This window comes from Camelus bactrianus, chromosome 9 (genome assembly GCF_048773025.1).
Source record: "Camelus bactrianus isolate YW-2024 breed Bactrian camel chromosome 9, ASM4877302v1, whole genome shotgun sequence".
Taxonomy (NCBI): Eukaryota; Metazoa; Chordata; class Mammalia; order Artiodactyla; family Camelidae; genus Camelus; species Camelus bactrianus.
The window spans coordinates 8,030,599-8,052,958 of NC_133547.1; the positions used below are offsets into that span (position 1 = coordinate 8,030,599).

Here is a 22,360-nt window from a genome sequence, read left to right on the forward strand (position 1 = left end):
TATTAACATCTTGCAATACAATGCATATTGTTAAGTATTCACCGTACACTATCATGTAAAGTAGTTCCGATTCCCTCATAGGCCTCTGTGCTTCACCTACTCATCACTCCTCTCCGAGCCCCTAGCAAACCATCAGTCTTTTTACTGTTTGTATAGTTTGCCTTTCCAGGATGTCATATAGTTGGACTCGTACAGTATGTAGCTTTCCCAGATTGGCTTCTTACACTTAGCAACGTGTGTTCACAGTTCCTCCATGTCTTTCGTAGCTCCACGGCTCATTTCTTGTAATCGCTGAATACACCACTGTCTGGATGTACCACAGTTTCTTTATCCATTTACCTACTGAAGGACATCGTGGTAGCTTCCATTTCTGTGTGTGTGTGTATTTCTTAACTTCACTCAGTATCTCTTGAGTACTAGTACACTTTGGAAAGCATCATTTAAAGTGGTTTTGTGGTTTGTCAGGCAATTGTTAATTGAATTCCAAGGCTCCAGGGAAATTTTGGCTAAGGATACCCCTCTTGCCTACCAGGCCTCCTCCCGAAATGAGACTCTCTTTTCTGTCTCTAGTTCTTCAGGGATTGTGGGCTCTGTGTTTCTCTATTTTCTTTAGAGCTGTGGCCCTTTCTGAAGAACAAAAACATCCAGGCCCATTGCCCAGATCATACTCAGGTGGGAACCCTGGGGGCTAGCATCTCACTGCAGGGACAGCAGAGACCCTCAGGGAGCTGTGCCAGGTCAGGGAACAGTGGGGATCTTGGTGGTCTGGACCCTGGACCCCAGGGCCAGCTCACCCTTCTCTCCTATCAGTCCCACCAGCAGTACGCCCCGTCGCACACCACGCCCCTGCCCAAGAAGTCCTACTCCAAGATGGACAGCAAAGGCTACAGCATGTATGAAGACTATGAGAATGAGCAGTACGGGGAGTACGAGGGCGACGAGGAGGAAGACATGGGCAAGGACGACTATGACGACTTCACCAAAGAGCTGAACCAGTACCGGCGCTCCAAGGAGGGCAGCAGCCGGGGCCGAGGTGAGACCCCAGAGCCTCTTCCCCAGGGCGCCAGAGCCGGGCTAGGGGCTGGGGGCGCTGTGCAGAGCAAGACAGATCTGGCTGGCCCTGTGCTTGTGGGGCGTCAAGTCTGGGAGAAGAGGCAGGCAGTCATTTAGGGCCAATATAAGTGGAGAAGGAGACGGGTAAGAAGAGGTCCAGTGCTGAGGCTGGGGTTGGGATGGAGCCAGACTGGTAGGAGGCGAGGAGAAGGCTGCTGCGGCTTATGGTTGTTTTTTAAACTCACTTCCTGATAGCCTCTCTCACATCTGGGGCATGGAACTGACAGCTGGCTGCTCCAACCCTCAGTCACCTCTGTCCCCATTCTCCGTCTCCCATCACCTGACAAGGTGTGATTACAGCTCACAGGACCGCCACACCTCTGAACCTTGAACCTGTGGCAGTTAGGAGGATGGTGGGGGAGGGTGGAGCACCGGAGCCCCAGCCTGGCCTCTTAGAAGCATCTCCTGCCAGGGGTATTTCCCACCCCTAGAGGGCTTCTAGAATGTTCCAGCTCAGTGGTTCTTAGCCCTGCTGGAGGCCCAGCTTGTCGTCTGAGTGGCTGTGCACTCATTTTCTCTTTCAGCAGTCTTTCTTGGACACCTCCTTGAATAGGCCCTGCTCCTGGGGGAGATTCTGGACTGGCACTGTCCAATAGAAATGCAGTGCAAGCCAGCATGTCATTATAAGTTTTCTAGTGGTCACATTAAAGAAGTAAAAGGAAACAGATGTAATTAATTTTAACAATACATTTTATCAACCCTGATACATTCAGAATCTTAACTTCAACATGTAATCAAATGTGGTATTTTATATTTTTCTTTTTTTTTTTTTAAACTAATTCTTTGAAATTTAGTGTGCACTCCACACTCACAGCCTTTCTGAGTTTGGTCAGCCACGTTTCAGGTGCTCGGTAGCCATGTGTGGCTGGTGCCACAGCGTGTGGTGTAATGAGTGCCATAGTGGGTGTGTGTCGCAGTGCTGAGCCACCCGCATCGAGGAGCCCAGGGACTACTAACTAGTCAGCCTAGAGTAGCTGGAAGGGCTTCTTGGAGGAGGAATAGGAAATGGTTGACCTTAGGGGCAGACAGTGGGTTAACTTCTCTCTTGCTAGTAGGTTTTGCTCGCTCAGGCACTTACTGTCTGAATCACCGTGCAGGCAGCCGAGGCCGTGGCAGGGGCTATCGGGGCCGAGGAAGCCGCGGAGGGTCTCGGGGCCGAGGCATGGGCAGAGGCAGCCGAGGCAGGGGCAGGGGCTCCATGGGAGGAGACCACCCGGAGGATGAAGAGGACTTCTACGAGGAGGAGATGGAAGTAAGGTTTTCTCTGGCTCGGGGATGGGGTGGGAGTGGTAGAGGGGTGGCTGGTGGGCTGCAGGCTCTGTTGGGAGTGGCCTGTAAGACTGAGGTGGAAAGACAGGATCAGCTGGCAGGTTTATGTGTTTTAAAATGCTTGTTTATTATTTGGAATAGAGAAAACCTTCCTGTGGTTCAAAATTGAAAAAGTACCGAAGGGTGAGCTGTCAAAACACCTTCATCCCACTGCTCTCTCAGAGACTTAGTTCCCATCCTTGAAGACAGGGGCCCTGGGTGTGTGCTCTTGAAACGTTTTCTGCATTTGCAGTCAGATGCCTATTTAGTCACCACCTACACACGCACGCACGCACGCGCGCGCACACACACACACGCACGCACGCACACACGCATGCACGCGCGCGCACGCGCAATGAGCTAGCATGCTCACTGTCTGTCCCTGCCCGAGGCCTTTCCATGCTGCTCTTTATTCTTGCTCCATAGCTACCACTTGGGAGTTGCCGGGGGGCTGGAGTTCTGAGAGTGAAGACAGCAAGGAAGAGGACTCGGACACACTTAGGCTGGGGCCTGTGAGGAGGGGGCACGAATGTGAATCCCTGGGTCGCTCACCTGCCCTGAGTGTGACATTGTCCTGAATACACAAAAAGGCAGAAAGAGGCGGAGTGTATAGTTAAAGACATTCTTTGTTGTTCCCCAAATGACACTTCTCCTGCTTTCCTTCCCTCCGCAATTCCAGTATGGAGAAAGTGAGGAACCGATGGGAGATGAGGATTACGACGATTATTCCAAGGAGCTGAACCAGTACCGCCGGTCTAAGGATAGCCGGGGACGAGGTGGGCAGGGAACAGGAGGGTCGAGTCAGCGGGGCTCCTGCTGGCAGCTGTTGGGCTTGGGTCCTGGGGAGAGGCCGCAGGCTAACGTCGTTTCTCTCCTCTGCAGGGTTAAGTCGAGGCCGTGGCCGGGGTTCCCGAGGTCGAGGGAAAGGCATGGGCCGGGGCCGCGGCCGTGGGGGCAGCCGAGGAGGGATGAACAAGGGCGGGATGAACGATGATGATGACTTCTACGACGATGATGTGGGTGTGAGTTGATGCTTCATTCTGATCTGATGTTTTTCCTCAAGGCTCCTTCTTGAATTTTTTTTTTTTTTCCTTTAATGAGTTGTCCTCTGAGGCTGATCCTTTTCCCCCTGCTCCTATCAGTCCTTCCCAGTAGGGCTATAAGCACTAATCATCTCTCATGGGGCATGCGCTGCTGGAGAGACCCTCTGTTTTCTAAACCACATCTTTGTAGCACCTGCAGTCACCTGTTCTCTGGGTCCCCGAGGCTCAGAAGGTTCTAGGTGAGCCATCCAGTGAGCCCTAGAGAATTTGACAGGAAGGCGCATACCTTCCTACACAGGTGTGTGGTGCTCCATCTTCAGCTGCCCGCAGCTCCGAGTGCCAGAACCTTCCTCATCTGAGTGCCAACACTCCTGCTGTGGGGCTCACACCCCACACAGCCTGGTGTTGGCTGAAACTTGTCGGTCAGTGCTCTTGTTACACAAGGGAATACTCAGCCCTGCCAGCCAACCCCTTTCTTGCTCTCATTAGCTTGGAACCCATCTCCCCTAGGCCTGCACAGGCCCCTCTCACTCTTCCTGTTCACTCCCCTTGACATTCACACTCAGTGTTCCTAACAGGACGGTGGTGGAAGCTACCGGAGGAGTGACCACGACAAGCCCCACCAGCAGTCTGACAAGAAAGGCAAAGTCATCTGCAAGTACTTCGTGGAAGGGCGGTGCACATGGGTAAGGGGCCAGTCCCAGTCCCAGGAGACCTGGAGCAGGCCAACAACCCCCCCGCCCCCCCAGAGGACACATGGGCCACTGGAATGTTCCGGAGGCCACACTCACTGGGAGCAGTTCTCCTATGGGCTTAGAGTGATTAATTGAGAGATGCCAGGGAGCCAGGAAGATGTCATTCACTCCGAGTGACTGAAGAGCCAGAATAAGATTGGTGACACATTTGGGTGTTTTTGGTTTGGGAGGATTTTTTTGGCCAAAATTTTCGCCCAATCCATATGGCCTCTAATGTTTTAGTAGGATTGATGCTAATGCAAAGGTGCAACATACCCTGGTTAAGTTATGAACTTTAATGTGAGAGAAGGAATCATTAGGGCATCCAGATAGAAGTGAGGGGGGGAATCAGGCCAACCTTGAACTTCACAGCAGAGCATAATGCCAGCACATGGGCCAGTGACCACAGAGTTCTGAAGGAAACGAGCATAATCCAGGGTTAGTGCAGGAAGCCAGCTTTTTATTCAAATACAAAGGCAGCAGGCAGATACTGGCAAGCATGTGCTCAGGGAATGCTGCACCTGTGTATCTGTCTTAGGAAAAAATACTGTGTTTCAAACAAAGGTATACATATGCATAAAATATTCCTTATTATTGTTGCAATTCATATTATTTATAGAAACTTGAAATGCATATAAACAAAGGGAAAAGAATAGCCATTCCTAAGAGAAAGGGGGAATGGATATAGAACAGTTTCTCTCTTCAGTTCATCTGGATGTTATTTTGTTTGGATTGTACAGTTTGACTGCAAATAGTGGAAAACTCAACGCCACTGGCTTAAACATATAGACATTTGTCTCTTAGAACAAAGAGTCTGGGGCTAGGGGAGGCACTATGGGCAATGGTCAGCAGCACCCTGGGGGGACCCAAGTTCCTTCCTACTTTTTATTCTGCCATCATTAGACATGTGGTTTTTGTCCTTATGGTTGCTTAATGGCTGCTGTGCCTCCTGGTATCACATCTTAGGACTAGGAGGAAGAAAAATGAATGAAGGAATTTTTTTTTTTCTAAATCAAGTGTTGTCTTCCCTGGGGACTTTTGAGTACATCTCTTTGGCCAGAACTGAACTTTTTTAGCTGGGCACAAACAAAATTGGGGTTCTGTTAGAAAGGAAGAAGGATAAAACGAGGTCCTGGCTGTCATGCAGCAAATACTGAAAAACAGTAAGTGGGTAAGAGAGGAGAGAGAAGGGGAGGAAAGAGGAGGAAGAGTTAGAAGGAAGCAGTGAAAGGCAGCAGGTTGGAGACAGGAGGACCAGGACCAGGGGCGAGAGAAGGGAGCACACACTTTGGCAAGAGTTTAAAATTAGTGGCAAGCTGCGTTTATGAGCCTGCCTTTCCTGGGCCTCCTGCCCTTTCCAGATGTGTGTGGCGGGGGCGAGGGACAGACAGATTTGTTTCTGTCATTGGTCCCTCTGTGCTTCAGCTGTGACAGAGCAGTACTTCTTTTTGCAAACACCTTACCTTTTCATTGCTTCCAGGGAGACCACTGTAATTTTAGCCATGACATCGAGCTACCAAAGAAGCGAGAACTGTGCAAGTTTTACATCACTGGATTTTGTGCCAGAGCCGAGAACTGCCCCTACATGCATGATATCCTTTGGTGCGCACATCTGATCTGATTGAGTGTGCAGAACTCCTTTCTCCGTACTGGTAATAACAGCTGGCCTTCAGTGCGCTTTTGCTCTGCGTGCTAGTGCTGTGCCGGGAGCTTTCTGTGCTCCTCCATCTCTTTTAACCCTCACATCTGCCCTGTGACTGGTCTGCTGTTCCCGTCCTGCAGGTGAGTGAACTGAGGCACACATGCTATATATTCACTTTACATATACAGGTGACCCTTGAATAATGTGGGTTTGAACTGCGTGGGTCCACTTATACACTGATTTTTTTTTTTTCCCGTAGTAAATATTACAATATTACACGATCTGCAGTAGGTTGGATCTGCGGATGCCGAACTGAGGGTTCGGGGGCCTATTGTAAATTACATTCAGATTGTTGACTGTGCAGAGGGTTGGTGCCCCTAACCCCCATGTTGTTCAGGGGTCAGGTGTACTCTTGAGACTGGCCTTGTACCCTTGCCTGTTATCTTTCTGAGACTTTTCCAAATGGCTAAGTAACCTTGGGCAGATCATCGAACTTACTCCCTTTTCCTGCTGAGTGAGGATCTGAGGACACAGCCTGAAGGCCAACGTGGTGAGGCTAGAAGCACTCTGAAGCAGGAGTCTTGTGAACCGGGGTCTCACCTTAGATCAGCTGCTGGTCTGCTGTGCAACCCTGAGCTAGTCACTTCACCTCTCTGGGCTTCAGTTTCCTCCTCTCTAAAACAAAGGAGCTTGGATTCTGTCCTCGGGCGGGTTTCATGAGATGAAGCATTTTCCTTAACTTACCGTGTACGTGACTTTCCGTGTAAGTTGTACCACACGACTGGAAACTGCATCAACGGCGACGACTGCATGTTCTCCCACGACCCTCTGACTGAGGAGACGCGAGAGCTCTTGGATAAGGTAACATCCAGGCCAATGCCAGCCCTAGCTCGTGGGAACCAGGAGGTGTGCTTCCACTGACTTGGGGCTGCAGCCTGCCTGGCTGGCCTCTGCAGGACCAGATTTCCCAGTTGCATTGATCTGGAGCTGGGCCATTTTCAGGAGGAAGTGGGGACTGTGTTCTTCCCTGCAGGGAGAATGGAGGTGGTCACACTTGTATCTTATCTCTGGCCTGGTGGTTTTCGTTGAGGGTTGGCTACCTGAAAGGAATGTTGCCTGGTGTGTCTCCAGACATGCTTTATGATTTCTTAGCTATCCTTGAGGGAGAGCCCATGGTATACAAAGAGGAGGTGAGACTTGGGATGGGCTCTGTTTTGATGTAAAGGTCAGTGTTTCTTTCCAAGTCTTAAGGATTCTTTTTGTGGTAGAAAAGTAAAAGGAAATTGAAGGCTCTCGGGATGGGGAGACTTCCTTTAGTGAGGTATCAGGGCGTCCTCACGTCCCCAGCCAGGTGGCATTTGAAACTCATTCTCGTATCTGTTATTCCCCTGAAGGACAGGCTGAGGACCTTGGGGCCCCTCAGGTTCCTGTGCTTGGTTTCCTGACATCCGTCCGGGGGCTGAATGGGTGAGAGAACACATGTCCTTCCCAGTGAAGCTTTTCCTGCCTTCATCTGGTTTCCAGAAGGTTTGAGGAGGTTGACTGTTTTTTGAGAATGGAAAGAATCAGCGCCTCAGCCAGCCTTAGGAATCCCTGCATCTGGGGCTGCACTGATTAAACAGCGGCCAGGGCTGCGTGAGGGATGGAGGGGAGGCCCCGAACAAACAAAGCAGGAGAATGCCCACCCCTCATTGGGAGAGCAGTTGTGGAGCAGGTTCTTATCTTTGTCAGGCCCTTTGACCTATTATCCCAGGAACAGGGTTTGTAATCCATAGCTATCTAGTCTGTGAGTTGTCCCACAGGGGAACTAGTGGGAGAAGTAATGGCGACTTCATTTCTCATTTGAGGAAATAAACCATCTCTGACTGAGGACTGCCCCCTGCTGGAGGTTCACAGTTTGCACTCTAGACCCGTGCTCTCCTATAGGAATACCTCAGAGCCACGAATCAAATGTTTCTAGTATAGTGTTCGCTTTGGCAGCATGTATACTAAAATTTTGTAGTAGCCACATTTAAAAAAGTAAAAAAGAAATAGATGAAAAATAAAGTTACCAGTATATCTTATTTAACCTAGTGTATCCATGTCCAGAGTACAATTTCAGCAGGTAATAAAATGATGAAAAATTACAATGTTTTATATTCCTCTTTTTTTGTCCTGCATCTTGGGAATCTGGTTTTAGCCACATTTCAAGCACTCAGTAGCCTCACATGGCCAGTGACCACCATGTTGGACAGCACAGCTCTAGACGCCTTTATAAAACCCAAAGCAAATCAAGGTGGCACATTTTAGTTTCTGGCCACAAACATTTGAAAGCATCAGTATCACCCCTTGACTAAAGTCAAGTCTCAGGTTAAAAATGAGTTGTTGAAACTGGAAAAACCATTCCAGAGTATAATTTGGGTGATCAGAAAGTAAAACTCACAATAAACCTTTACAAGATTAACCCTGATAAAGGCTTGGGGTCAGCCATTTCCTTCTCTCCTAGACAGGGTCGCAGCTTGGTCAACCAGGGCTGGGGCCTGAGGCCCCAGGGCAGCCCTTGGGTCCAAGCTGTGGTACCACTTACGACGGGGCCTTAGCTGCCCTCTCCCAAAGTGTCGATGCTCTCTTTTCCTCTCTTTTCTTCAGCTTTATTTTCCTGCTTCTTGGTGACATTTCTGTCTGTCCAGATACATCAGTTTCCAGCTGTCCACTTGGTTTGAGACGTGCCTGCCTTTGAGGTTGTCAGTGACTGTTCGAGTGAATAGCAAGAATAATACAAAGAAGTCCGTCCATGTAGATTCATCTCTTAGCATTATTTTGCCCCATTTGCCTTACCACTTGCTTTCATTTTAGTATATATATGTGTGCATGTTTTTTTTCCTTGAGCCATTTGAAGGTAGTTGAATACATTATGGTTCTTTACCCTTAAATCATTCAGTTATTGCTCTGTGTGTGTGTGTGTGTGTGTGTGCGCGCGCGTGCGCGCACGTGTGTGTATACAGTCAGGTTTGTCGAGGTATAGTTTGTATCCATTAAAATTTGCTGTTTAGCTCTATGAGTTTTGACAAACAGAACCGTGTGACCACCTCCCAGTCTATATAGAGGAAATTCATTCCATCACCCCCGAACCTCCCTTTTATATAGTCAGCGCCTGTCCCATCTCCAGCCACTGATCTGTTTTCTGTCTCCGTAGTTTGCCTTTTTAAGAAAGTCATATAGATAGGTTTACACAGTATGCAGCTCTGAACATGTGTGGTTTATATAGCCTTTTGAATCTGGCTTTCATTCAGCATGATGCATTTGCAATTCATCTACATTGTTGCAAGTATTGGTAGTTCATTACTGTTTGGTGCTGAGTAGTACTCCATCCTAGGGATGATCTAAGATTGTTCATCTGGTCATCACTTGAGGAGCATTTGGTTTGTTTCCAGTTTGGGGCAGAAGCTTAGAATTTTTAACCTACGGATGTGAGCTTATTTCTTTGGCCTGATGAACCTTGGCCCACACATCTTTGTGTATCCGCAGGTGTGGCAGTCCTTTTCCTTTGAGAGGATACCTCTGACTTTTGGAAACCCTGAATCGATTCAGAATCCATCCTGGTAGGGGAGGTTGTCGGACCTAGCAGGGCCCTGGTTGTATGGTGTGAGGGGCCCAGCAGCTGCAGGGAGGCCCAGGAAGGGATGCACAGGAGGCTCTAGGGATAGCTGGGCCCTCCATGGCATGTGTGTGGACGGACCGTGGGGATGGTTTGGTTCAGTTTTCCTAGGGGAGTCGACATTTCCCCTGGTGTGTTTTGTGCGTAGGTGTCCTAGGCTCTGATACAATTCAGCCCCAGCCTTTGGGGCAGCACTGGCGGCGCAGGGCAGGTGGTGGGTAGACAGATGAGGACAGGGAGCTGGTCTGCATCCCAGGCCGGGGTCCTCGTCAGGATGTCACAGGGTCTGTGTGAGGGCTGAAGGGGCTGTCCTGGGACAGGAGGAGGCATCCTGCAGCTGGTGAGCAGCTGAGAGGTGAGACCCCCACCTGGCAGGATGGGAGGTGGAAGCCCCACTCACTCGCAGCTCAGTGCTGGGAGCTGCCGCCCACCGAGTGGTGCCACCAGTCCTGAAATGGGTCGGAGGGAGTGTGGTGCCCTCCAGGGGCCGAGGAAGTTATGGTCAAGTGTGTTTCTGTTTAATGAGGTAATGAGGTATATAACCTTGTTAGGTTTTTCCTGAACCTGAGGGCATTGAGTTGTCATTGAAAGGATCTCACAGTGCCGGGGCTGGGCCACTTTTGTGACTAGAGGTGACTCTGTGTGCAGAGATGGGGAGACCAGACAGCAGGCAGAGGCAGGATTCTGGTCAGAGTGAGAGGGTGGGGCCGAGGAGGGCCGGTGAGCCACTCAAAAGGGCCGGGCTGAGGCTGCAGGCCAGTGTTTGGGTGTGGGGATGAGAGAGGAGGGGTTGGGGATACACCCTGATCCTGGCTGGAAAGTGAGGAGGTGGAGGGTCCATCATTCACAGAACCCAGCTGGTGGCCTGTGGAGGAGCAGAAGGTGCATGGAGTGAGGTGTGGCCAGATGGAGGTGGTATCTGTCGTGTAGCTCTGGCCAGGGAGGTTGTGTGGGAGCCCCAGCCCAGAGCCAGCAGGAGCTGAAGGTGAGGGGTGGGCAGGTCCCCAGGCTGGGGAGCAGGGAGGCGCTGTGCAGGTTGACAGCCGGAGGGGAACACAAGTAGTCACGTCGTCCAGTCAGAGCCTTAACTCTTTTATACCCCTGTGCCGCCAGCCCCACCCTCCCATCCTCTAAAATCCAGGGAATACAGAGGGAGGTGCCGTTGTTTTCCTCGCTCATTTACTTAACAGATGTGTGGTCCTGCCTAGTTTGTGGCAGGCACTGTCTCGGGCACTGGGGATGCAGTGATGAGGAGGTAGGATCCAGTCAGCAGCTAGATACTGATGACCCATGGGATTGGGGCAGTGGAGGGAATGTGCAGGGAGCCCAGAGGCCCTTGAACAGGCTGACCCTCAGGGAGGCTTGGTAAGGAGGTGACACTGTGCTGGCCCCCAGGTGAATGGCAGGTGAGGGAGGCATGGGCTGGGCAGGAGACAGTGCGAGCAATGGCTGTGGAACCAGAAGGGGCCAGCTGGCTGGCAGAGAAGCGAGTGGAATGCAGGGCAGTGAAGCAGTCAGGGCTGCCTCCGTGGCTGTGACTGGGCCGCAGCCCCACTGAGAGCAGTGCTAAAGGACACACGAGCTGCTGGGCTCTCCCCAGCACAGCTAGTCCTGGGCAGTGTTTCCCGTGCTGCAGTGGACACGTGAAAATGTGGTCCTGGTTCAGTGGGCCCCCTGGGCTGCTTGGTCCCCCAACGAGACCACAGCGTGAGTAGCAGGGCTCTGAGGGACAAGTGTTTTCCACTGATCAGTCTTCCAAGTTTTCCGTCCGTCTCAAAACCAGATTCTTTTTGGACCTTGCTGTCCCTGGGTCCATATACTGTTGCCGATGGTATGGAGAGAAAAAAGTCAAGAATTGCCTGACAGCTGCTGGGAGAGCTGGCCTCTGCCACCCACACCCCCATCCTCCCTGGGTGGAGGAGCAGGAAGCGTTGTCTTGAGCATTGCTGAGGCCCAGATGCCGGGGTCGAGGCATCTCAGAGCTGCATTTAGGATCCACTAGGGCATCTGTGCTGAGGTCCCTTAGACAACCCAGGCCCAGGTTGTACGATTTGCTGGGGAGACTCCCAGGGCCAAGCACGTCGTTGTACTCGTGGCCAAGGTTTTACTCCAGTGAAAAGACACAAAGCAGAGCAAGCAAGAGAAAGGCATAGGGGTGAAAGCTGAAAAAAGAAGATGCCAGCTTCCAAGAGTCCTCACCCCAGGGTGTCACATGGGACATGCTTAACTTCTCAGGCTGTGACAGCACGTATGGAATGTTGTCCACCATGGACATGCATTAGAGACTGAGCGCCCAGGTTAATCAGTCAGGGAATGATGGGAACCATTCTGAAATCCAGGTTCCCAGCACCAGCCAAAGGCCTGCCTTGTAAACTTCTGCACAGGATCCTAATCGGTGACACATTCTGCTTGAATCCAGACTTTGAAATTTTCCATCTACCCTGTATCAGGCCCTGTGCTAGGCCCTGGAGGTGCCTCTGGGCACGAAACAGTCCTGCCCTCAGGGATTTGGTAGTCATTGGGCCAGGAATAAACAAAATATAAAGCTTTTACAAAGCTTGTGCTTTCAACGGAGCTGATAGTGTTCCAGTAGTGAGTACAGGAGACCAGGAGAGTTACTCTGAGTTGACCTTTAATAAGAGAACCCAACAGTTGGGGGACGCAGACCCATACAGTTGGGAACGGAGGGAAAAGCAGATGGCCAAGCCAGGGCCCTGCAGGGGAAGGACTTGAGCTGTCTGCAGAACTGAAACAGGGCTGGGTGCTTGGGCTGGAGGAGTCCAGGCACAGTGGACAGAAGGAAATGAAGCCTCCAGGGTGCTGTGAGATCCTCCCCAGGCACCCAGCCCTGCTGCCAGGCCCTGTGGGTTCTCATAAGCGATTGGGGTTTAATTGCAAGTGCAGTGAGAAACCCTTAAAATCCAAGCAGAATGAGGGCTATTCATCAGCCCTGAGATAGGAAAAATAGATGACACAGCTACGACACGGATCAACCTTGAAAACATCACATTAAGTGAAAGAAGCCAGTCACAAAAAGCCACATATTGTGGGATTTCATTTGTATGAACTGTTCACAATAGGCAAATCTGTAGAGACAAAAAGTAGATTAGTGCTTGCTGGGTTTGGGAGGAGGGAGGAATGGGGAGTGACTGCTTAATGTGTATGGAGTCTTCTTTTGGGGTGATGGGAATGTTCTAGAACTAGATAGAGTTTGTGGTTGTACACCATCTTGAATGTATTTAACATTGTTGAATTGTATGCTTGAAAATGGCAAAATAGTACATAGTACGTTACATGTATTTTGCTGCAAAACAGAATGGCTCCCATCAGCTGGTGGCTGCAGCAGTGGTGTGGGACGATGGTTTTTGTACCAAAGAGGCTTTGTGGTCATGGGCCTCATCCCGTTAAGGGCCTCAGGGTCGTAAAGAGCTTTCCTCAGAAAATTTGGCTCTCAGCCCTGGAGAAGTGCCTTCCAACCTGACTGTTCCCCTGTCCTGACTCTCACTGTTCTGTCCTTCTCTCCCACAGATGTTGGCGGATGACGCGGAAGCGGGCGCTGAGGATGAGAAGGAAGTCGAGGAACTGAAGAAGCAGGGCATCAACCCCCTGCCCAAACCTCCCCCCGGCGTGGGCCTCCTGCCCACTCCGCCCCGGCCCCCCGGCCCCCCGGCCCCAACCTCTCCAAATGGCAGGCCCATGCAGGGTGGCCCCCCGCCCCCACCCCCACCCCCTCCTCCGCCCCCCGGGCCCCCGCAGATGCCCATGCCGGTGCACGAGCCGCTGTCCCCACAGCAGCTGCAGCAGCAGCAGGACATGTATAACAAGAAGATCCCCTCCTTGTTTGAGATCGTGGTGCGGCCCACGGGACAGCTGGCTGAGAAGCTGGGTGTGAGGTGAGGGGGCTATTCTGGGCTCAGCTGGGCTCCTCTGTGCCAGGGGCCTGTCACTAAGCCTGGCCGGGCCAGCGTCCTGCCTCTGTCCACGGCTCCAGGGTCCTGGTCTGGAGCCCTCTGTGTCTCCTCCAGGGTGTGGCTACCATCCTTCCTCCACAGCCCCTCTCACAGGCACTATTTTCTCCTCTTCTAGGTTCCCTGGACCCGGAGGACCCCCAGGGCCAATGGGTCCCGGGCCCAACATGGGACCCCCAGGGCCGATGGGCCCAATGCATCCGGACATGCACCCTGATATGCATCCTGACATGCATCCAGACATGCACCCCGACATGCACCCCGACATGCCGATGGGCCCTGGCATGAACCCTGGCCCGCCCATGGGACCTGGAGGCCCCCCAATGATGCCCTATGGTCCTGGAGACTCCCCACATTCTGGAATGATGCCTCCCATCCCACCAGCCCAGAACTTCTATGAAAACTTTTACCAGCAGCAAGAGGGCATGGAAATGGAGCCAGGACTCATTGGGGACGCAGGTATGCAGGGCTGAAGTGGGGGCCAGTTGGGGCTGCTGGGGTTTGCACATGGAGTGTAGTTAGGAAGATCTTTTTCTTCCTTGGTCTGAGTCTTTGAAAACATGAATCCAACTCCATCTGTGTCCCGTGAGTGGTTGAACGTTTTCAGTGATGTGGGATTCACTACCCTGTTGAGTCTAAAAGGAGTATTATGATGATCATCACTATAACTTACTTCCTTACGCATTTTGCTCAGTGTGCCTGGGATGGGAGCGTAGGAAGTTCGAGGGCAGTGCATAGTGGTGTTGAACTGCAAGCTGAGGTGCCCTCGACCAGAGTGGTCTCCTTCCAGGTGGTCCTTGGCTTGGGGCTGCCTTGCAACTCTGCTTGTTCTGTCCACACAACTGACCATCTTCCTTCCTCCTTTCCTTTCCTTTTTTACTAAAATGAGAGCACATGTTGGTAGCCTAAATGTCCGTCACCCGGTTGGGTGATGATGCTGCATCAGTAGGAGGTGGCGTGCAGCCTGCAGGAGGGTGAGGTGTGCTCACGGCTGCCAGGGACCAGGCGTGCTTTTGGGACGTGGGCAGAGCCAGCAAAGCACGTCATCCTTGCCTTCACTGCATTTTAGTGGAGAGATGCAGACAGGAAATGTGTAAATCAGCAACTCAGCTCATTTCATCATTGAGCATTGCTAGAAGTAAAGTGGGGCAGCGGGGAGAGGGTGACGGGATGGAGGCAGGCTGTGATCTGGTGTGTCCCGGTCTGCAGAGGCCTGTCTGAGATGCGAACTCCAGTCAGATGTGAAGGGGAGAAGGGAGGCGTGGGCGCGGCTCAGGCAGCAGCTATAGCAGGTGCGGAGGCCCCAGCCAGTCTCTTGTGTGAGAGGAGTAAAGGTGTCCATGTGTCTTGGAAGAGGAGGACAAGGATAGGAGTCCCAGCGCATGGGGCTCTGTGGCCTCAGTGGAAGGACGATGGGGATAAGCGGAGGGACACGAGGGCACTGGAGGCCAGCGGGGCTGAAGCGGAATCGGGGAGGCTTGTGGGCTGCCGTTGAGCTGTCCTGGGCAGAGGTGAAGTAGGTGGCACCCAGGAACAGCAGGACTAGGTTCAGAGATGCGCCGTAGGGCCAGTGTGACAAGGCGGCAGGGCAGATGGGGGTATTGGCCGTGGGGCGGGGTCTCTCGGTGGGTGCTCATGCCATCCCTGGTGCCGGTGTCCTGCTGGAGATAACCACGTTGGGGTGGGGCAGCACTTCTGCCTTGGCCATATTAAGTATGAGGTTCCTGATTGACAGCCGAGCGGAGATGCTGAAGGGCGTCAGGGAGCTGGCCAGGCTGGACGTCAGTGTGAGGGTCTTCGGCTGTGATCAAAGGCATGAGAGCAGGTGTTTGGGGCAAGGAGCCAGGGGAGGGACGTGTTCTCAAGTGAGAAAAGCAAGCGACTTAAGGGGTGCTGTGGTTCCCATGGACTCCTCCCCCTTCAGACGTTTGTAAAATGTGCATGGGAAAGGTCTGGATGGGGAAGAAAACTAAGTCTGTCAAGCTGGTAACAATAGGTTTCTCTGGAGTCATTTGCTGTAATACCCATACCATGAAATCTACCCTTTTAGTATCGTTCAGTTCTTTTTAGTATATTCACAACTGCAAAACCAGCAAGTGATTCACTCTTGAGGATACGCTTCTTGCAGGGGGAGCTGGGTGGGACTGTTGATGGAGTGCCCGCTCCAAGCCAGGGTGTGGCACAGAGCAGGCTCGCTCATCAGGTTCACATGTTACGAAGTTCAGGGGCTAGAAGAAAGTGACCTTTCACTTTGTTTTACATGCTTTTGTATATGAGGTATTTGCAGATTTAATCATTTTAATCTTGAAAGTTTAGTTTAAATTACAGATTCACTTTCTTGGTAGTTCTAGCCCCATTTCACATGCTCAGTGGGGCCACATTGCATGGTACAGATACAGAAATTTTCATCAGTCCAGAACATTCTGTGGGACAGTGCTACCTGGACTTTGTCACACACGCACGCATGCACGCACGCTCCCACTCACTCACTCACTCTATCCAGATGTGTTGTGTCAGATCTGCCTGTGCTATTACTACTCCGCTCCTTGGGTATAGTTTGTGGAGGGAGGTAACTAGTGCTGCGTGCCTGCCCGTTCTTGGATAGTGAAGGCAAACCCTTCAGCCTTGTGCTTCCTAGATGCTGTGTGGGAGAAACTCCCCCTACCCTGTCCCTTTAAATGCAACAGCATGCTCGTCAGTGGTGGTAAACAGTGCTGGCGTTCCGGAAGCCATAAAGGAAGGAGGAGAAGGAGTCACCCATGAGCCTCTGGGTTGACGTGTAGCCATAGCAACATTTTGGTGTATTTTCTTCTCTGCTAGTCTTTGTTTACCATGGTTGAAGTCATATTATGAGCTCATTGTGAGATAGTGTTTTTCTTTATTATACAAAGAAACCATAGAAGTAATGCTCATCAAAAATTAAACATGAGAAACGTGGAGTAAAAGGCAAAAGGCCCCTCAGCTCCTCCCTCCCGATCTCATTTTCAGAGAGAGACTGTTTTCCGTCTGTCTTTTCAAAGCCTTTTCTTTGTATTTTATAAACATCCGTTCAACGTGCCGTCCTGTTTTCACTTCATGAGCATTTGCCCATGTCACTAAACCTCACTGTGAACCTCATTCTTGGTGGCTGCACCCTAGGCGGGAACCTCCGTTGGCTGCTTCGTCCCCGGCTGTGGAGCTGTTCATGGGGCCCCTCCTGGGAGGGTAGGAAGGGATGGGCTACACATTGTCACCCATCGCCATCAGGGGGTGGTCTTCCAGAGAAGGGCACGGGTGGGTCGGAGTTGGCGCCATGAGGCCCTTCCCGACATGAACCCTCGGTTCTTCCCTGCCACAGAGGACTACGGGCACTACGAAGAGCTGCCGGGGGAGCCTGGGGAGCACCTCTTCCCCGAGCACCCTCTGGAGCCTGACAGCTTCTCTGAGGGAGGGCCCCCAGGCCGGCCGAAGCCGGGCGCCGGTGTCCCCGACTTCCTGCCCTCAGCCCAGAGGGCCCTGTACCTGAGGATCCAGCAGAAGCAGCAGGAGGAGGAGGAGAGAGCGAGGAGGCTGGCTGAGAGCAGCAAGCAGGACCGGGAGAATGAGGAAGGCACGTGTCCTCCCCGGGGCAGGGGCTTTCCCTGATGGGCACAGGCCCCCCCGGGCCGCTGTGCCGGGGAGGTGGGGAATGCCTAGGTTGGGTTTTGTGTCAGAAAGGAACCTGTGGCCAGAGAGGACCCCTGCCCAGGGCTGTGAAGCTTCTGTGGCTGCTGCATGTCCCTGAGAAAATTAGAAGTCAGGGCTGCCCTTCTGTGTCACGGGGGTCGGGAGAGACCCTGATCCCATTGAGGCGAGAGATGGGCTGGTCCCTGGAGGAGACAGCAGACAACAGGATTTACCCCCTGTACCCTGACAAAGGAGACTCAGCCCCCCTTCCCCCAGACCACTTTCTCAGGAGGCCAGCAGATGAGAGCTGGTTGTTGATGTAAACCAGCAACGGTCACAGCCACAGCTGCTGAGTCTCAGGGCGCTGTGCAGTGGGCCTGGTGGCACCCGCCCCAGGGTGAAATGGGGTGCACAAGTGGAGTCTGGAACCTGAAGTCAGAGGCTGTGAGTGGCCCTGACAGGAGCCCAGGAGCAAGAGGGACAGTGAGAATAGGGGACAGCCCCTCCCTTAGTGGCTCCGGTTGCACCTGCCCGGAAGGTTGAACGGGGGCCAGAGTCTGGCCCCGCCTCTTGTCAGCTGGTGACTGCCATTCCCTGGGACGTGGTAACGTTTCAAGGGGCCTGGGAGGCAAGTGTCTGTGAGCCTCAAGTGCAGTGAGAGCTGAGTCAGTGGTAGCTGCTCTAAGGCACTCGGAGCTGGGCCTGCCATGGTGGGGGCTGGACCTGCCCAGGAGGTGAGGAGGTGGCAGCGGCAGGGCCCTGGGCCCGGAGTCTGACCTCAGTCCTGGCTCTGCCTCCAATCTCATGACTGTCCTTGCCTGTTTTCTCATCTGTCAAACGGGCACGATAATAACACTATATCCTGGGTGGTTGTGACAATTAAATAAGACAAAGCACTTAGAACGGTGCCGGCACGCAGGGAAGGGTCCATAAACATTAGGCAGTGACCTGCCAGGCTTGGTGCCTGAGCTCCCTGGCTCTCCATGGCAGCCCGTGATGGGAAGAGGTGTCTTAAAAGAGGAGAAACTGAGGTTCTGAGATGTAAGAGGTGGAAGAGCAGGCTGCCTTGGGGTCCAGAAGGGGCTGATGATGGACATGATGGCCACTCACCCTTTCTGTGTTCCTTTGTGCTTTTTCTCAGGTGACACTGGAAACTGGTACTCAAGTGATGAGGATGAGGGTGGGAGCAGCGTCACGTCCATCTTGAAGACCCTGAGACAGCAGACATCTAGCCGACCCCAGGCTTCTGTTGGGGAGCTGAGCAGCAGTGGGCTGGGGGACCCCCGCCTCCAGAAGGGAGGCCGGCTGGCTGACCCCCGCCTCAGCCGGGACCCCAGACTCACTCGCCATGCTGACGCTTCCAGTGGGTCAGGCCCAGGTGACACAGGACCCTCTGACCCTCGACTGGCTCGCTCCCTGCCCGCACCCAAGCCAGAAGGCAGCCTTCATTCCAGCCCTGCAGCCCCCAGCGGCTCAAAGGGCTCTGGGCAACCCCCTGCAGAAGAGGAGGAAGGGGAGCGGGCCCTTCGAGAGAAGGCTGTGAACATTCCCCTGGACCCCCTCCCTGGGCACCCGCTGCGGGACCCACGATTGCAGCTGCAGCAGTTCAGCCACATTAAGAAGGATGTGACACTGAGCAAGCCGAGCTTCGCACGCACTGTACTCTGGAACCCTGAGGACCTGATCCCTCTGCCCATCCCCAAGCAGGATGCAGTGCCCCCGGTTCCTGCAGCCCTGCAGTCCCTGCCTGCCTTGGATCCCAGGCTGCATCGTGCCGCCGCCTCAGGCCCCCCCAACCCCCGGCAGCGCCCAGGCCCCTCCACAGATCCCAGCACAGCCGGCTCCAATCTGCCTGACTTTGAGCTCCTTTCTCGCATCCTCAAGACTGTCAATGCCACTGGCCCTTCGGCAGCTCCTGGCCCCAGTGACAAGCCCAGTGACCCCCGAGTGCGGAAAATGCCCACTGACCCTCGGCTGCAGAAACCAGCAGACTCCGCTGCCTCCTCCCGGGTGGCCAAGCCTGGTCCCACTGAAGCACCATCTCCAGCCGCCAGCCCCAGTGAGGAGTCCTCCCCGCCAGCCACCGCCCCCTATGATCCCCGCGTGCTGGCGGCCGGTGGCCTGGGCCAGGGCAGCGGGAGCGGGCAGAGCAGTGTGCTGAGCGGCATCAGCCTCTACGACCCTAGGACTCCCAACGCAGGTGGCAAAGCCGCTGAGCCGGCTGCTGATGCGGGCTCCCAGCCCAAGGGCCCCGAGGGCAACGGCAAGAGCTCCTGCACCAAGGCCAAGGAGCCCCCGTTTGTCCGCAAGTCCGCCCTGGAACAGCCTGAATCCGGGAAGTCCGGGGCAGATGGGGGCGCGGCTGCAGCCACAGACAGATACAACAGTTACAACCGGCCCCGGCCCAAGGCTGTTGCAGCCCCTGCCACCGCCACAGGCGCCCCAACACCAGAGGGCGCCCCGCCCCAGCCTGGCGTGCACAACCTGCCCGTGCCCACCCTCTTCGGGACGGTGAAACAGGCACCCAAGACGGGCACTGGAAGCCCATTTGCTGGCAACAGCCCAGCCCGTGAGGGTGAGCAAGACGCTGGGTCCCTGAAAGATGTTTTTAAAGGCTTTGACCCCACTGCCTCCCCCTTTTGCCAGTAGTGTTAAGCCGGAGACAAGCGCTCCTTGCACCCCACCCTTCCCAGGGCAATATTTAAGGGCAGCAACCAGAGCTGGGGACTGGGGGGAGGGGGGAGGGGGACTGAGTGTTCTTTCTTTTCTTTTTTCCTTTTTTTTCTTTTTTCTTTTTCTTTTTCTTTTTTTTTTTTAAGTAGTACTTTCTTTGAATCATATAAAATGTATATAACCATCTTCACTTCTGGTCAGTGCTGCGGGGCTCCTGGGCTCCCACCAAGAAAATCTACTTGTGCATGTGAACAGTTGTGAGTCCCCTGGTCCTCAGCCCCAGCTGGCACTCCGCCTGGCCTGGCCAGGCCTGATTTTCAGGGACTCCTTAAAGGCTGGGGGTCCAGTCTGGTGGCTGGGGGTCTAGTGGGTTTTCTGGGCAAAGCTTGGCCCCTCCTCCTCCACCTCCCCCACCCCCCCAGGACAAAGGGAACAGCAGTCGTCGAGAAGGCAATGAACGCTGCTCACCCTGTGTCGCATGAGCAAGAAGAGACAGAGGCAAGATGGTGGGCAGGACCTGCATGGAAGCAGGTCCAGGCATTTCTAGAGCCCCGTCTCCTCTGCAGTGCGCATGTCACGATGACCCGCTTCAGGGGCCAGTGGAAGTGAAAGTATCAAGCAAGAAAAGAAGAGCCCTCGGAAGCTGCCTGGGCTGGGAGAAACGAAGTCCTTTTCCACTGCTGTCTCGTCTGGTTTCACACATGGCCCTCCCTGCCATCCTCCGTCCAGAGTTCATCCATAAACCCACGCCCTCCAGCCTGCGTCAGAAGACTCCAGGGTGAGAGATGGACCTGGAGGCGGCAGGGCTGGTATGGGGCGGCGTCCCCGAAGAGCTTCCTCCAGGAGGCAGCCTCTGCAGACCGCGTGTTTTCCGTCAGTATTAGCACCTGTCCTGTTGTGTTCTGTCGTGTCACGGCCATGCCTTTCTCCCCTCTTGTCGGGGTCTGTCCTGGGCCTCAGAAGCCAGAGCACCCTGCGTGCCGGCCCCGGCCCCTCTGGGGACAGCTCAAGGATCCGTGGCATGGCCACTCCAGCAGGCTCCTAACAGGGAGCCCTGGGTGGCTCTAGGCAGAGTGTTTCTGCTTTCTCCACTTTCTTCACACCTCTTTGCACCATATCTTTAGGGCTCGAGGTTTTGGTGTGTTTGGTTTTCTTCTAAGCTGACCAGTACGTGGGTTCAGAGGCGTGTGTGGTATTGGATTTGTGGATGCTTCCAGGAAAGGGGCCTGAGGAAAGGGTGGGAGACTGGCCAGGGTAGGGTAGGGGCTGCTGGGCCCTTCCAGGAGAGGGACCGGGGACCCCCACTGCAGTGGGGACATGGGACCCGAAGCCTGTATCCCGCTCTCCTCATCCGGCTGAGCCAGAAAGGGAGCAGAGATGCCTGCCCCAGGGCCGCTGCCCATCCCCCAGGACCCTGGCTGAGGTCTAGTCCTGTCCGCAGAGCCCCAGAGGAGGCCTACCCTGTGGATGCAGCCTGGAGACTGGCCCGAGGGGAACCAGGTGGGGCCTTTGCTGCCAGGGGTCCTTCCCACTGGGGTGTCAGTATTTGCCAGCGGTCTCCTGCCCCATCTCCTCATCCCACCGCCTCAACCACATCACTTAAGGCCCCTGACCCTTCCTTGCTGATAATGAGGAAACCTGGTGTCCCAGCTAAAGGGTTCCCCCTCCCACCTCCTTGGAGTGGGCGATGCATGAGGCTACTGTACCAAACCCCCCCTCCCTCAGAAAAGAAATAGGTGTTAAGTTTGGGGCCAGAAGCAAGGGTGGGAGAGGTAGCCCCACAAGGTCAGTGTGCCATGATCAGGTTGGTTTGGTTTGTCTTTGTGTCTTTTGTTTTGTTTTTAAACAATCATTAGTGAGATTTTTCTTCAGCCGCGAGTGTTGGCCTTGAAGCAGAGGGCTGCAGCCCTTGGTGTTTGTAAAATAAGAAAGAATACACAGGGTGGCTATGGTTGGGTTTTCCCCCCCCTTCCTTTGAGAAGTTTCTTTTGTAAAAGCAAAATTAAATGCTTTTTTTAAACTGAAATCTGTGGATGAAATAGAAGCTGGAACGCTCCTCTTGGAATATTCAGCCTAAGAACCTCATGGGACTATGAATTCACCCGAAATTTTCATTTGCCATCAGGCCGAGCTTTTAAAGAAAAAATTGTTCTCTAACCAGGATTGTAACAAAAGTGTAAATACTGTTTCAGAGTTGAAAGTTGATGGTGCAAATATGTATATAATGTACTGTATTTTTACAATGATCGTCGCATGACTCTATTCTGCCCCCTTTTTGTACTCCATATCTGTCTTCCAGAAACATCACCTGCCCTTTCTCCTGTGGTCTCTTAATCCAGTAATTGTATTACTGCCATTAAAGGATGCAGTTATTTTAAAAAGCCTGTGGGTCTCATCTCTCCAAACCACCCCCACCGTCCCTTGTCCCAGAAATAGGGGGGGGAATGCAACCTTGAAACCAGGATTTGTTCTCACGGTGCCCAGTCCCAGGGTGACGTGCATGATGACATGCCTCTGCTTTCCCTAGCAGTTGATGACTGCGTCCCACAGTTCTTGAGCTCTGGCCTTGTGTCAGCCTTAGCATTCAGAGACAGTGA

General features: G+C 53.4%; 1 protein-coding gene across 1 annotated transcript in view; it reads left to right on the forward strand.

Annotated features, from left to right (window-relative positions):
• ZC3H4 (zinc finger CCCH-type containing 4) overlaps positions 1-22,144 on the forward strand; it is a 38,979-nt gene extending 16,835 nt beyond the window's left edge. The window contains exons 4-14 of the mRNA XM_074369358.1: positions 811-1,033; positions 2,211-2,365; positions 3,101-3,197; positions 3,304-3,443; positions 4,043-4,150; positions 5,679-5,790; positions 6,592-6,701; positions 13,006-13,370; positions 13,564-13,904; positions 16,783-17,034; positions 18,232-22,144. Of these exons, the coding sequence (XP_074225459.1) occupies positions 811-1,033; positions 2,211-2,365; positions 3,101-3,197; positions 3,304-3,443; positions 4,043-4,150; positions 5,679-5,790; positions 6,592-6,701; positions 13,006-13,370; positions 13,564-13,904; positions 16,783-17,034; positions 18,232-19,739 (3,411 nt within the window). The 3' untranslated portion in view covers positions 19,740-22,144. The remainder of the gene's footprint in view (positions 1-810; positions 1,034-2,210; positions 2,366-3,100; positions 3,198-3,303; positions 3,444-4,042; positions 4,151-5,678; positions 5,791-6,591; positions 6,702-13,005; positions 13,371-13,563; positions 13,905-16,782; positions 17,035-18,231) is intronic.
• The last annotated feature ends 216 nt before the right edge of the window (positions 22,145-22,360 follow it).